Source organism: Staurois parvus, unplaced genomic scaffold (assembly GCF_062004578.1).
Source record: "Staurois parvus isolate SC_StPar_1 unplaced genomic scaffold, SC_StPar_1.0 ptg000025l, whole genome shotgun sequence".
In the NCBI taxonomy this organism is placed as follows: Eukaryota; Metazoa; Chordata; class Amphibia; order Anura; family Ranidae; genus Staurois; species Staurois parvus.
This window is the reverse complement of record NW_028317821.1, coordinates 2,702,620-2,718,215: the sequence shown is the minus strand read 5'-3', so window position 1 is coordinate 2,718,215 and position 15,596 is coordinate 2,702,620. Positions and strand designations below refer to the sequence as shown.

Sequence of the window (15,596 nt, the reverse complement as noted above, 5' to 3'; positions counted from 1 at the left end):
TGGGATCCTTTATGCTTTCAGCCCTCTGCGGCTACTCCCAGGAGGTGGCGGCTTATCACATTTAAGTCTGCTGTTTGCAGCTGTCCATTGCATTCGTGTCCTGTCTGTTGCACAGCAGCAAGCTCCTGTTCAGTTAACTCTTTGCTCTCCTGGATACCGACTCGGCTTTGGCTAAGACTCCTCCTGGCTTCTGACCCCGGCTCTGGCGACCATTCTTCCTGGCTTCTCACCCCGGCTTTGGCTACGATTCCCGCTGGTTCTCGACTTGATTATCCTGGAAGACGACCTCGGCAGGAGAACTTCTGTCATACCAAGTCATTCGCTGTTTCTGTCAGACTTGCATAGACTCTTGCCTTGTTTCTGTGTAAATAAACCTACCTTTAATTGCACCTCCTTGTGTGTCTGGCTCCTCGCTCCCTGACACAGTATTTCTCAATGGCTGAAAGAATGCAGCCAGAGAGAAGGAGAAATGATTGCTTGTACAGCCTTTATGGGTGTAAAAGCAATCAGTGTAAAAAAAGAAAAAAAAAATCTTCATCACCCCCGCAAGTAGTACAGTGTCATTATGGTGACACTGAACTGCTAGGGTGATGGTTTGTTAAAAAAAACAAAACATAAATAATAATATAAAAAAAAAATAAAAATGTAAAAAAAATTATAATTTTTGGTTATAAACTAATTTGGGTTTTTTTTTTTTTACTAAAAAGATAGATGAATACATTTTGGCCAATATTTGTGAAGAAAGATTATTAATTTGTAAAATTTTATAAGAAAACCACTTTTTTTTTTCAAAATGTTTGGACTTTTTCAATTATATAGCAAGAAAATAAAAATCCCAGTGGCAAATAAATATCACCAAAATAAAGCTTTATCTGTCTCAAAAAAGTGCTAAAAAATTCATATGGGTACAGTGTTGCATGACCGCGCAATTGTCATTCAAAGTGTGATAGCACCGAAAGCTGAAAATTGGCCTGGACTGGAAGGGGGTGAAAGTGTCTGGACTTGAAGTGGTTAATATTTGAATGAGAAGACACAGTTCAAGTTTACCAAAGCATATCTCTGTATTCGATAGATGACTAGATTAATAAATGAACAGTTTTCACAGATTAACCTGTGAAGCTACTTCTAGTATGACAGGTAATCTTAGCATCAATATCACGATAACTGTTGACACTGGTATCAGGAGGAGAGACTTATAAGCAGGTCAACTCCCTGTAGACCATTGGAACCCTGAGGTATGTCCGTTTGTTGTACCTTTACTCAAATATGAATTTACGTCAGCAAATGTCTCAGTTAGTTGCCGAAGAAAGAAGAGCAGTTCAGATGTGAGGCGATGTCTTCGCTAGCACGTTGGGGCCTGTAAATCATGGTGACTAGCCACAGATCTGCAGTATCCGGTAATGTGGTGGTTTATGTAATAATTTATTCTAAATAATTAGGGCAGTGTCCTCTCCCTAAACAAAATATTGCAGTGCCTCCAGCCGTTAAAATACGGCAAATATCTAATAAACCAATAATTTGGACACCTTAATAATTTGATCACCACTTAATAATATACGTTGAGTTCTTTCACCAATATGATTTATATACACAAAATTTGCCTTTTTGATAAATAAATAAATAAATAAATAAATGTATTTATGTACAAATATTTATATATATATATATATTAAAACAAATGCAAAATACTGGTGATGAATATATTCGTACACACAATCAAAGATATAGTATGCTAGTCTTTACGGTATCATACAATATATGGTTATTAAATGAAGTAAAACAAAATTTTGAGAGGTTAGTTGCAACCTATAGTGCTTCAGATATTATTTCCAATTTCCCGCGGCTGTAAGGAAATAAGAAAGTATCTCTGATAATTAGCACCACAAAAACACTACAAATCAGTTAGTATGCAGTATATAACCTCAGTACCAATACTCAAAAAGTTATAATTATACAGATAACCTTAATACATTCCTAACCACATAATAAAAATGTTGTAAATCTTAATAAGTTTCAAATATCAAAGAAAATTACAGCATTTTGGCACAGTCTCACCACTCCCAGAATCTCGATTTTGAGGCCTCCCAGTGGGATGCAATTGGAAAAAGAAATGTTTCTGGTAAGTCAGGCACCAGAATTTAAATGAGCATCAGCGTCTCTCGCGCAAATCTTTTCCTTCAAATGGCCTTCAAAAACAAAATGGCCGCAGGTAGCAAGTGAGTATAGTGCAGTATATACCAAATTAAAAAAGAAAAAAGCGCCACTTACAAAAAACACCAAAATGTCAGCAGCATATCCCACCCAAAATAAATTTTGGCAACAATCATCCTAATTAAAAGGTATGCGCTAATAAACGTATACAAAGGTGTATATCATCATCCAAAAAACATTTGTGTTTTAAATAAATAATTATAGTGTCCAAACATAAATTAGTGTCCAAAAAATATATATATATCTTCAGTGACTTGAACCAATTGTGAAAAATCCACCACCAAAGGAGATTAAATGAACTCACCAGAGCTAATGGCTGGTCAGATTATAAACCAGACGTCCGCCCCTTGATGACGTCGGTGTGACGAAACCGGTTGGGCGTAGCCTACTTGATGTGGACGTTAGAGAGGCTTGCTGTTCTGTGCTGTATGGGAGAGATCTGCGGTGAGCGTTAACTGTATCTCAACCCTTTTTTGCGATTGAAGCTGGTGTCTGTTGGACACCTTGTTTGTGAGTTTCCTTATACCTTTTTTATTAAAGAGATAAATGAAAAAAACGTATTGCACCATTATGTTCTCTTTTTTGTCCCTGAGTGTACTGCATGCTCTCATGGAGGTATGAGAAAGAGTGGAGAAGTTCATCATAAGAGCTTGGGCTGCAAAGTTGTTTGTCTGTGATTATTATCTGGAAGTATCTGAAACATCACCATATCTATTTGGACATCGGGTTCATTGCTCCCAGAGCACAAGTGCTGTTGCTGGTTTATAATCTGACCAGCCATTAGCTCTGGTGAGTTCATTTAATCTCCTTTGGTGGTCGATTTTTCACAATTGGTTCAAGTCACTGAAGATATATATATATTTTTTGGACACTAATTTATGTTTGGACACTATAATTATTTATTTAAAACACGAATGTTTTTTGGATGATGATATACACCTTTGCATAAGTTTATTAGCGCATACCTTTTAATTAGGATAGTGCAGTATATAGTGGTAGTAGAGTAGTTAAGAAGTAGTTTCAGAAGTAGTAAGAAGTTTAGATCAGAAGTTGTTAGAAGTTAAAGTTTTGAGAAGTTAAAGTTAAAGTTGTTTCAATTTGAGGTGTTTGGCATTTTATACCATACAAGTCCTTTGTTCCGAAGGATCTCCCAACAGGCTTGTTGATTGGACGGTTGAGAAGTTTGTGTACCTATAGAGGTTCCTTACCTGTCCACCAGGGACAGTCAGGTATCACAAATGAACTGGTGGTTTTAATGATGACTCACCCTTTTATATAAACAGAATGTCTTTATGGATCAAATATATGGGTCCTATTCAGGTATAAATGATCTCCCCACTAACTCTTGAATAGGGACCATAGAAATATGTGAATGTATATGGTTTCTCATTTTCCTGATATGAACTGTATTGGGATGGCTGATTTCCTTTGGAAATATAGAAATGACCCAACTCACAAACCATCTTATATTTTTAACTTCATGATCTTCAGTTGAGTGGTATGCAGTACCCAACTTTGTTGAATAGATTTTCCCTTGATGGAAAAGTGTTGGTAATATACTTTCGATAATATTTCTATTTAGGTATACCAAGCTCTTTGTCTTAAATGACCCAAGTTTCACCTTTATGCTGAATGCACAGTTCAAGGAAATGACATAGGAAGCTTCATCCATTGTTGGGTAATTAGGGTAAACAGATTGGACTGGATTTTAACCTTGGGATTCAATCGCTGATTGTGATAGTTCAGAGGTTTTGTTTGGTGATCACATACCTTCCAAGGTTTTGGGAGAACTCTGGACAATAGGGATTCAGTCCTGCGATTGTCAAACTTTGGTACTGTGTTTGATCACCTGCAGAAATTCAAATAGTGGTGTTTTACCTCATTGTATCTTAAACAAGTCTCTCCCGCTCATTGTTTATGGTAGCTTCCTGGAAGGTCACTTGAAATCAACCAAGGATGTTAACCCATGACAGTCACCTTAGAATTTCCTAATTTGGGATAATATCATTTTTCTTAATAAACAGTCCAAAAGTCATCACAGTAAGTAGACAGCTGAGATATAGTGACAGTCTCTTTAAGGCAGCAAAGGTATGGTGTCTGCATGTAGTGTCCCTAGATAGTGAAGTGACAGAATGGAAGTGTGTGGGTGTCTATCTGCTCACCAATCCTGACCTGCAGGCAGCCTCTGTGGGAACAGGACAGTCATTTTAGGCATTACCAGCATTCGCAGGTGACAGAAGAGCACACGGTTGGCTGGCCTCATTGACAGACCATTGAGCAGTGTAGTACTTGTGGAGCAGGGTCTCAGGCTGAAGAAAGGCCCAACTGTCCCTGAAAGAACTCAGCAATGGAAATCCTCCTTCTGAAGTTGGACTGGGAGGGCTAGGCTGTACTATCTTGGCAGCAGCTCTGATGCTCTGTGTTAAATCCCCTTGGCCAAGAGAGACCGCCAATTTCAGTCCAATAAATAGACTCTCCCATCAACCCATTCTCTGGTTCAGTACCTTGGGAAGTGTAGTTCAAGAAATGGTGTGGTAGCCTATTGTCTAATGACAATGGGACTACATGCCTCAAGATTCTCTTCTTTTTTCCAAGACAGTCATTCTCCACTCTGCTGACAGGAAATGAGGTAGATTTCAGTAACACAGGTGCTAGAGGGATATGCTTAGTCAACTGTCCCAAGTGAAGTTTTACTCCATGATGGCATAGCTGCCACCTGGCTACACAAGTAGAATTAATTAACAAAATGTCATAACCAATCTTTGGAAATATAATATGATAGGACTGTAAAGTAACACATTCTGACTAGTCACACAGTATGACTAGTTTGCATACTCACTGCTTTAGAAACAAAATATAGCTGGACAGTGTTTTAAAATGATAGTGCCTTTGGAAGAAGCATTGCTTTGACTAAGGCCTTTAGGCTGAAACATTTCATCTTTTCCTACAGAGCTGCCTTACATAACCGATAACATTTGTAACTTTTTTTTATATTGTAACCTTCTGTAATGTTGACTATTGCTAATACCATCATTCTGAGAATGCCTTCCACTGCAATCAGTGCACAATAACTCTCTTGTGTGAAAATGCCATTTTTCAGTACTCAGGGCAGCTCCAATGTAAAAAAACCTAATTTGCCATGGCGTACATGGGGGGCACGATTCTTTCACAAATGCCAAATTGCAGCATGTGGTATATTTCAGAATTGATTAAGATCATTGATGCATGGACGGTGCTGTTATAAATGTATTTTTGAAAATTATCTGCAACTCCTGTGTATTCATAGTACTTGTGAAAGCACCCATTTGGTAATGGAATTGTTTCAGGTGCCTACAGATTCCACCAGGAAAATCATATATGTGTTTCTGTCATATACTGTAATATTTGCATATCTGATGTTCTTTCTCTTCTACATTATTAACAACTGCATATTTAATGTCCACTCTCTTACACAGGGGCACATATATTCAATATCCCTGCTACAGATGCTGATGGTGACACCTTGACATATGGCTTAGAAGGATTAGATTCATATTACTTTAGCTGCAATGCTGTCACTGGGGATGTGAGTCTTGCTATTTCTGTAGATTATGAGGTAAGTGGCATTAAAGACTTTCCATTAAAAAAAAACACACTTATACAAAATGGCAATGTAAAAGAAGATGAATTTTATTAGCAAAATGAATAGTTGTGTTGTGGTCTAACAAGTGTGTTTTATTGATATAAAACTTAATATACAAGACGGCATGTACTATCCATGGTAAAAATCAATGTTTACTCCTATTTGGTACAAGAAAAGAATTGTATAAATGGCAACACTGTAAAAGAAGCACCTAGCAGATGTGTCCCAAGCTGGAGAAGTTGGTGTGCTCTAAGGTACAGTTGCAACAAAAAGTATGTGAACCCCTTGGGATTACGTGGAGTTTTGCATGAATTGGGCATAAAATGTGCTCTGAACGTCATCTAAGTCACAACAACAGAAGAACACAGTCTGCTGACCACGCCTAGGGAGAGTAGCAACAGTGCTAAACTTTCTCCATTTGTAGACAGTCTGTCTTACCGTGGACACATGAACATCAAGGCTTTTGGAGATAGTTTTGTAACCCTTTCCAGCTTCATGCAAGTCAACAATTTTTGATCGTAGGTCTTCTGAGAGCTCTTTTCTGCGAGGCATGGTTCACATCAGACAGTGCTTCTTGAAACCAGTAAACCCAAAACAGGTGTGTGTTTTTTAAGGGCAGGACAGCTGTCAGCAACACATCCAATATCATCACACTGATTAGAGTCAAGGTTGGCTCACTCCTGGCTCCAATTAGCTCTGGGAGAAGTCATTAAGCTAGGGCCTCACATACTTTTTCCTCCCTGCACTGCGAATGTTTACATGTTATGTGCAATTAAACCATGGCAACATCTAATGTTTGTGTAGTATTATGTTCAGCAGACTGTGTTCTTCTATTGTTGTGACTTAGATGACATTCAGAGCACATTTTATGCCCAATTCATGCAAAACTCCACGTAATCCCAAGGGGTTCACATACTTTTTCTTGCAACTGTAAATGGCTTAGTATACATGTCCTCATCTATATTAACACAGTTTATTTTTTTCTGGCCAAATATTGCATGCAATGTTTGTTATCCACCTCATGGATTATTACTGAGCAGGATCCAGAGTCTGTATATGTAATTGTTGGACTGATATACATATATAATTCCCAGTTACACTGGGAAACCCATTTGCTGCACAGTCGTACATACATACATATTAAATTTTTCATCCTAGCTGGCCCAGACAGTTTTTAATATTTAACACTTACCAGAGATTTTGTTACCACAGTACAGAGTTAACACAAATTCACTAAAATCTGAAAAATAATGTTTTTAATTAGCAAAGACCATATAGAATTAAAAATCAGTACCCACAATACCTTCTCATATTACTCAGCAGAGAGATAGAAAGCAGCAGGTCTCCTTAGCAAAAGGCAACACAGTACACAGTCTAATCACTCCCTAACACACAGTTAACCTTTTGATCGCTCCAGATGATAACCCCTTCCTGCCCAGTGTCATTAGTACAGTGTCAGTGCTTTTTATTAGCACTGATCCCTGTATTAGTGTCACTGGGGATGTCAGTGGCAGTTAGTTCCCATCCAGTGTCAAAATGCCAGCCGCAGTCCCGCTATAGGTCGCTGCTTGCCGCAATTACTAGTATAGAAAAAATTAATAAATAAAAATTCCAGTATATAGACCACCACTTGTAGACGCTATAACTTTCACATAAACCAATTAATATACACTTATTGAGATTTTTTTTTAGCAAAGACGTGTAGAAGAATACATTTTGACCTACAATTATGAAGAAACTGTATTCTTTTTATTGGATACGTTTATAGCAAAAAGTAAAAAAATATTGTTTGTTTGTTTTTTTCAAAATTGTCAGTCTTTTTTTGTTTATAGCATAAAAAACACAAACGCAGAGGTGATCAAATACCACCAAAAGAAAGCTCTATTTGTAGGGGGGGAAAATTACATAATTATAATTTATGTACAATGTTACATAACCACGCAATTTTTACTAAGTAATGCAGCACCATATCGCTAAAAATGGCCTGGTCAGGTGGGGAAAATCTTCTGGAGACCAATGTGTAAAGCGGAGTTCCAGCCGGTTTTGTAGCTGGTAGCTGTTTTTTACCACTTGCCCTCCTGAGGATTTACCCCCCTTCCTGACCAGGCCTCCTTTTGCTACTCGGCGCTGCACTAATTCAACTGATAATTGCGTGGTCATGCAATGCTGCACCCAAACAAAATTTACGTCCTTTTTTACACAAATAGAGCTTTCTTTCGGTGGTATTTGATCACCTGTGCGTGTGTTATTTTTCATGCTCTAAACAAAAAACGACCGAAAATTTTGAAGAAAAACAATATTTTTTACTTTCAGCTATAAAAAATATATAGTAAACTCAAAGTTAGTTATACATTTAGGCCAAAATGTATTCTGCTACATGTTTTTGGTAAAAAAAATCCCAATAAGTGTATATTGATTGCTTTGTGTGAAAGTTATAGCGTCTACAAACTATGGTATAGATCAGGGGTCCTCAAACTACGGCCCGCGGGCCACATGCGGCCCGCCGAGGCCATTTATCCGGCCCGCTGGCAGAGGTGGGACAGGAAAGGACACTAAGTACAGGGGTGGTACCTTACTTGGCTCCGGTTCCAGTCCTACGACGATCCAGTCCAGGAAGTGAGGGAGAGGCAGGAGTGAAGAAGGACAGCTGACAGGTTAGTGTGCCATGCTGATGGTGCTGCTGCAATCAGGTGTGCTGGCTGTAGCAGCACAATGCTGGAGCAGGAGTTAGCAAGTTATGTGTCATTGATGTCAGTGGGAGGAATAGTGCCCCATCATTAGTGTCACTGATACTAAAGATGGGGCACTATTCCTCCCACTGACACCGATGATGGGGCACTATTCCTCCACTGACACCAATGATGGGGCACTATTCCTCCCACTGACACCAATGATGGGGCACTATTCCTCCCACTGAAACCAATGATGGGGCACTATTCCTCCCACTGATACCAATGATGGGACTCTATTCCTTCCACTGATACCAATGATGGGGCGCTATTTCTCCCCCCCACTGACACCAACGATGGGGCACTATTCCTTCCCCCACTGACACCAACGATGGAACACTATTCCTCCCACTGACACCAATGTTGGGACACTATCCCCCCTACTGACACCAATGACGGGGCACTATTCCCCTCCACTGACACCAATGACGTACTATTCCTCCCACTGACACCAAAGATGGGGCACTATTCTTCCCACTGACACCAAAGATGGGGCACTATTCTTCCCACTGACACCAATGATGGGACACTATTCCTCCCACTGACACCAATGATGGGGCACTATTCCCCCCCACTAACACCAATGACGTACTATTCCTCCCACTGACACCAAAGATGAGGCACTATTCTTCCCACTGACACCAATGATGGGGCACTATTCTTCCCACTGACACCAATGATGGGACACTATTCCTCCCACTGACACCAATGATGGGGCACTATTCTTCCCACTGACACCAATGATGGGACACTATTCCTCCCACTGACACCAATGTTGGGACACTATCCCCTTCCCCCACTGACACCAACGATGGGGCACTATTCCTCCCCCCACTGACACCAATGATGGGGCACTATTCCTCCCACTGACACCAATGATGGGGCACGATTCTTCCCACTGACACCAATGATGGGGCACTATTCCTCCCACTGACACCAATGATGGGGCACTTTTCTTCCCACTGGCACTATTCCTCCCACTGACACCAATGATGGGGCACGTTTCTTCCCACTGACACCAATGATGGGGCACGTTTCTTCCCACTGACACCAATGATGGGGCACTATTTCGCTCCATAAGACACACTTGGGGGGAAATGTCTGTGTGACTTATGGAGAGGCCGGCCCAGTATTCTCGCCGCCGTTGTATGTCCGCAGTCTCTGGTCATCTCCTGTACTGTGTCCGCATTTGTTCATAGTTTTTTTTTTTAAACTATAGTCCGTCCCTCCAACGGTCTGAGGGACAGTGAACTGGCCCCCTGTTTAAAAAGTTTGAGGACCCCTGGTATAGATACTGCAATTTACGCCATTTTTTTTGCTATACTGCGCTGCACTAGTTTAACGGACAATTGCGTGGTCATGCAATATAAAATTTATGTCCTTTTTTTCACACAAATAGAGCTTTCTTTTGGTGGTATTTGATCACCTGTGCACTTTTGTTTTTTGGCGCTATAAACAAAAATTTTTCAAGAAAAGAAATTTTTGTTAAAAAAACAATATTTTCTCATTTTGGTCATAAAAAATATCCAAAAAAACTAAAATTTCATCATAAATTTAGGCCAAAATGTATTCTGCTACATGTTTTTGGTTAAAAAAATCCCAGTAAGTGTATATTTATTGCTTTGTGTGAAAGTTATAGCGTCTACAAACTATGGTGTAGATAATGGAATTTACACAGCTTTTACTTTCTGACTGCTCATCACATTTCTTGAGGTGCTAAAATACCAGGATAGTACAAACACCCTCAAATGACCCCTTTTCGGAAAGTAGACACTCTAAGCTATCTGCTGAGAGGCATATTGAGTCCATGGAAGATTTATTTTTTTCCCACAAGTTTCTGGAAAATGACAAAACCGTTTTTTTTTTTTTTTACACAAAGTTGTCATTTAAATGATTTATTTCTCGCACAAGCAAAGGGTATATGTGGAATTACACCCCAAAATACATTCTGCTACTTCTACCGAGTATGGGGATACCACATGTGTGAGACTTTTTGAGAGCCTAGCCACATACAGGAGCCTGAAATCCAATGACCACTTTGAAAGCCTGAAGGTGCGTAACATCCTCATTTCACTTCCTCAATACCTATCACAGTTTTGAAGGCCCTGATATGCCAGGATAGCACCAAACCCCCCCCCCAAATGACCCCTTTCTGGAAAGTAGACACCCCAAGGAATTTAAAAAGAGGCATGGTGAGTATTTTGCAGATCTATTTTTTTCTCACAAGGTTTTGAAATATAAAAAAAGAACAGAAAAAACATTTTTTGTTTTTTTTCTTAATTTTCCAAAAACTTGTGGCAACAAATGAGATCTGCAAAATACTTACCATGCTTCTTATCAAATTCCTTGGTGTGTCTACTTTCCAAAAAGGCAAAAAGGGGTCATTTGGGGGGGGGGGGGGGGGTAGGTGCTATCCTGGCATTTCAGGGCCTCCGAAACTGTGATAGGTAGTCTGGAAGTGTAATGAGGAAATAAAGCCCTTTAAAAGCCTGAAGGTGCTTATTGGAGTTTGGGGTCCTGTACTTGGCTAGACTGCCAAAAAGTCTCTCACATGTGGTACCCCTATACTCAGGAGAAGTACCAAAATGTATTTTGGGGAGTAATTCTACATATACCCATGGCATGTGTGAGCAGTAAATCATTTAAATGACAATTTTGTGTAAAAAAAAAAAAAAAAATTTGTCATTTTCCAAAAACTTGTGGTAAAAAAATTAATTCTATCACAGGGAATGCAAATATCCCCTATAACTCATATATTCTTTTTTGAGAAATCTGGGGTCTATCAGACTCTCGATATCTCCTCTGTCCTTACATTATCTAATCAAACCAAGATCGGTGTGATCAGATGCATTCCCAATTTACAAATGGCGCTGTTTATATCCTGCGAAACTGAGGTGATGAAATGCTCGTAGCTTCCAAATTCTTAGACTATAGAGATGATTGGCACCATTCTGGTCTCCAATCAGCTCCATGGTCAGCTGGAAGAAACACCGGCTGCATTCTCAGGTTCCCCCAATGGCACTGGACTGCCCGAGAAGGCTGTGGAAGGCAGCGGGGGAGGGGGCATCATATCCCGCTGCTTGTAAAAGCAATCCTGCAGCTAATTAGCCACTAGAATTGCTTTTAAATGAAAGCTGATCGCCGGCTGAAAAAAACTATACCAGGTTGATGCCTGCAACTGTAGGCATCATCCTGGTATAACCATTCAAAGTCCAGTGATGTACCAGTACAACGCTGATCCTTGTTGGTTATATATGCTATGTTCTTTTTTTTTTTGTATGCAGCCTGTGGGCTGAATGAAAAAAAGAGAAGAAATCTCTGCCAGGAAAAGTGTGTGGTATGCCCACCATTACAATATTCCTCCCTGCATCCACCCACTTCTAATGGTGGGCACACATTAGGTCACACTTTGCCACATGCGCCAGTTCCAAGATTGAACAAATGTCTAAATAGTGGCACGCTTGAATAAAAATTGTCCACGTATAAGTGGTAACCCATATGAAAAAAGGATGACACTAAGTCCCAAACTATCTTGTCACTGCTCCCTATGTAGTCTGGGCATCCGGGGGGCTACACGTGACTATCTTTTCCCTCATAAATCCGAAACGTATAAGTATAGCCTGTAGTCCTCTCACAGGTCTTCTACATCTTGGCCCCATATCTGGCACGCTTGCTGGGGAGAAATTGTTTGAATGCAAGGCTGCCAGAAAAATTAATCAGGGACTCATCAACGCAGATGTTTTGCTGGGGAGTATAGACATCTGCAAATTTTTTGTTAAGGGGCTGAATTTTGTGGAGCCAATAAAATTCAGGGTCACCCCGAGGATGACAGAGTGTATTGTTGTTGAAATGCATAAAACACATTATACTCTCATATCTATGCCTGGCCATGGCAGCAGAGAACACGGGCATATGATGAAACGGGTCTGTGGACCAATACAACTACAATTAATTTCTTTTAGTAATGCCCATGTTGAGGGTTAGGCCCAAAAAAAATTTAAATTCGGAAACCATAATGAGTTTCCATGCGACTGATCTGGTAAGGTTTGAATTTGGGTTGGCGGTGATAAATTGTTGTGCATATAAATTGCTTTGATCCACAATCAACGCATACAGATATTCTGTGAAAAACAGCTCCAAAAACCAAGGGGAGTAGTTAAATTTGCTATTTCCACCTGAATTCCGGGTTGGGCAGTGAATGGGGGGAGTACGGGTGCTGCAGAATTTGTGGGCTGTCAGTCGGGATTTGCAAGCACATCTGGAAGGATACTAGGAGCTCTATGGGCCTGTGTGCAAATTCTTGGTGGCTGTGGGACAATACTTGTGCTCGCCACCACACCGGCTTGTACTGCCCTTATGGGACTCGCCACGTCACCAAGTCATACTGCAGTGCTGGTATTATTATTATTATACAGGATTTATATAGCGCCAACAGTTTGCTCAGCGTTTTACAGTATAACAGGAGACAATATAGCAACAATTCAGTTCAATTCAAAAGGGTTAGGAGGGCCCTGATCCTGGGAGCTTACAATCTAACAGATATATGAAAGACCAAGATGTACTAGACCGCTGGTACTCGCCAGTTCACCAAAAGATAGTGCGGCACTAGTACTGGCACTCTGCTGCAAGTGCTAACAGAGATCAGGCCTGATTCTATGATCACTGTGGTTTTGTGTGCAATGTATCAAGTGACAGTGACCTACTGACACTGCACTTGCTGGGGGAGAAGGGGGGGGGGTAAGAGTAGGGGCTAAACGCAGGTGCTGGCAGGTGTCAGGGCTGATCCCGCTAACGCTGCTTTTTGGGGACACTATACTAATGTGCACGCTGGTATAGTGCTGCTCTGATCAAAGATATTGATCTGTTCAGACACTATACTAGCAATGGAGGTTTATTGTGTATTAGCGTGTTCCTGGCAATCAAGGAGTTAAATGTGATGACTGGTGTACTGACAGGCAATTTGACGCTATCTGGGAGGGGAGTGAAAACCACGGGAGCAAATTATGTATTTATATATATATATGTGATTTTGTGCACCTGTGCCGCCCTATAGCAGTATTTCTGCTATAGGGCGTTCAGGAAGCAGTTACGTAAGCAGTTTGTGTTATGTCGCTGCGTTACTTTAACTGACAAATGCACGGTCATGCAACACTGCACCCAAATTAAATTTTATGTCCTTTTTTTCCCATGAATTGAGCTTTCTATCGGTGGTATGTGATCACCTGTGCTTTTTTTATTTTTTGCACTATAAAAAAAAGGCTGACAATTTTGAGAAAAGAAAACAATATTTTGGACTTTTTCCTATAAAACATGTCAAGTAAAAAAAAATTTAAATATCAAATTTCGTCATAAATTTCGGCCAAAATGTATTCTGCGCCATGTCTTTGCTAAAAAAACGTGTAAACTAATTGGTTTACGTGAAAGTTATAGCATCTACAAATGGCAGAAAAGATACTGGGATTTTTTTTGTTAATACTAATGGCAGCGATCAGCGACTAATGGCAGTGATCAGCGATTTATGACAGTAATCAGCGACTTATGGCGGGACTGCGGCGTACATTTTGATACTGGGGGGAACTGACTTGGGGTCACTGACATCCCAAGTGACACCAATACAGTGATCAGTGCAAAAAAAAAACACTGACACTGTACTAATTGCACTGGGGAGGAAGGGGGCAATCAAAGGGTTAATTGTGTGGGTGGAGTGTTTTGCTAGTGGGACACACTGATCCCCAGAGGTAAACTCCACTCTCAGGAACAGTGTGTTGGGAACTGACAGGGAGCAGAGCTGCATTGAAAACAATGCAGCTGTGCTCTGTGTCACCGTTTGCCGGCAATCGCCGGGACCCAGCGGGTAATGACTGGCTGGGACACGGTGATTGACACCCGCGGCCGTGTCTGGCGGTGCGGGTAGGGCGTCACGTACCTGTTTTGCAAAATGACGTTTAAATGTGATTTTGCTCAGCGGTGCCGCCCTGTCGCCGTTTTTATACAGTGGCTGGTCGGCAAGTGGTTAATAAACACACACTCACCTGTCTCAGGATCCAGCGATGTGCTCACCCATGCCGTCCCTTCTCTCCTTCTTCTCTCCTCAGAGTCGGCATCTCAACTGTGGGCACCAGGCTGTGACAGCTTGCGGCTTCACAGCCAGGTGCCCACTGCACATGTGCGAATCATGCTGTGCATCCTGATTGGTCCAGCAGCCTTCTGGGACCTGTGAAGGTTCCCAGGAGACTGCAGGAGGAAGGAGGGGAGCCGAACTTCTGACTTCGCAGTGAACTGAGCTGGAAGTGGAAGCAAGTACCTGTTAAAACCAGGTATCCGCTCCCCCCTAAAAGGTGCCAAATATGGCAGTGGAGGGGGGGAGGAGGCAAACAAGTGGAGCTTCCACTTTTGGGTGGAACTTCACTTTAAAGGCCTGCTTTAACTACAATGCAGCTAGTAATGATAATGTTTTTTTCATTGGGATGCCTTCTTTAAACATTGTATTTGTCAGTGAGCAATGTCTTAGCTAAGAATTTGTATGAATATTTGTATAGATGTATTTGTAATTTGTACAATCTGATGCTAAATTTTGTTTGCTCTATGATTAAGCCCTAGTGGGTGAAGCGAGTCAGAGGAACAGACCTAGGGTGGAAGGGCATAATGTGTACTGTCTATAAATAAACTTGTTGGATTTTGTGGCATCATCAGAATGAGACCCTTTCCCTCATTGTGACTAAGTTTTGTTTGTTCAAATTTGTATTTTTTTTTCTCCTTAGGTCAAAGACAGTCTTTCAATAATTGCGACAGTGTCTGATGGAGTCACTCAAACAGTAAGCTTTAAAGGTTTTATTGGCTTCTATACTGGCATTGCTTAGTATAGTCTTGTAACATGTACATTGCACCTGTAGCAGACCACTGTACAGCCAAGAGAACATTATTATAAATTAGATGCTTGCATCAATCCCTGTTACTCTGGATGATATTTGACTATGGGACACAAGCAGGGGTGGACTGACAACTCGTGGGGCCCCCCGGGCAATAGGGGATCA

The 15,596-nt window shown here is 40.8% G+C and overlaps 1 protein-coding gene across 1 annotated transcript in view; it reads left to right on the top strand.

Annotated features, from left to right (window-relative positions):
* The window catches only part of LOC149471175 (cadherin-related family member 2-like), a 133,314-nt gene that overhangs the window by 13,873 nt on the left and 103,845 nt on the right, over positions 1-15,596 (top strand). Inside the window, exons 3-4 of the mRNA XM_089693690.1 lie at positions 5,667-5,806; positions 15,324-15,377. Coding sequence (XP_089549816.1) covers positions 5,667-5,806; positions 15,324-15,377 — 194 coding nt within the window. The remainder of the gene's footprint in view (positions 1-5,666; positions 5,807-15,323; positions 15,378-15,596) is intronic.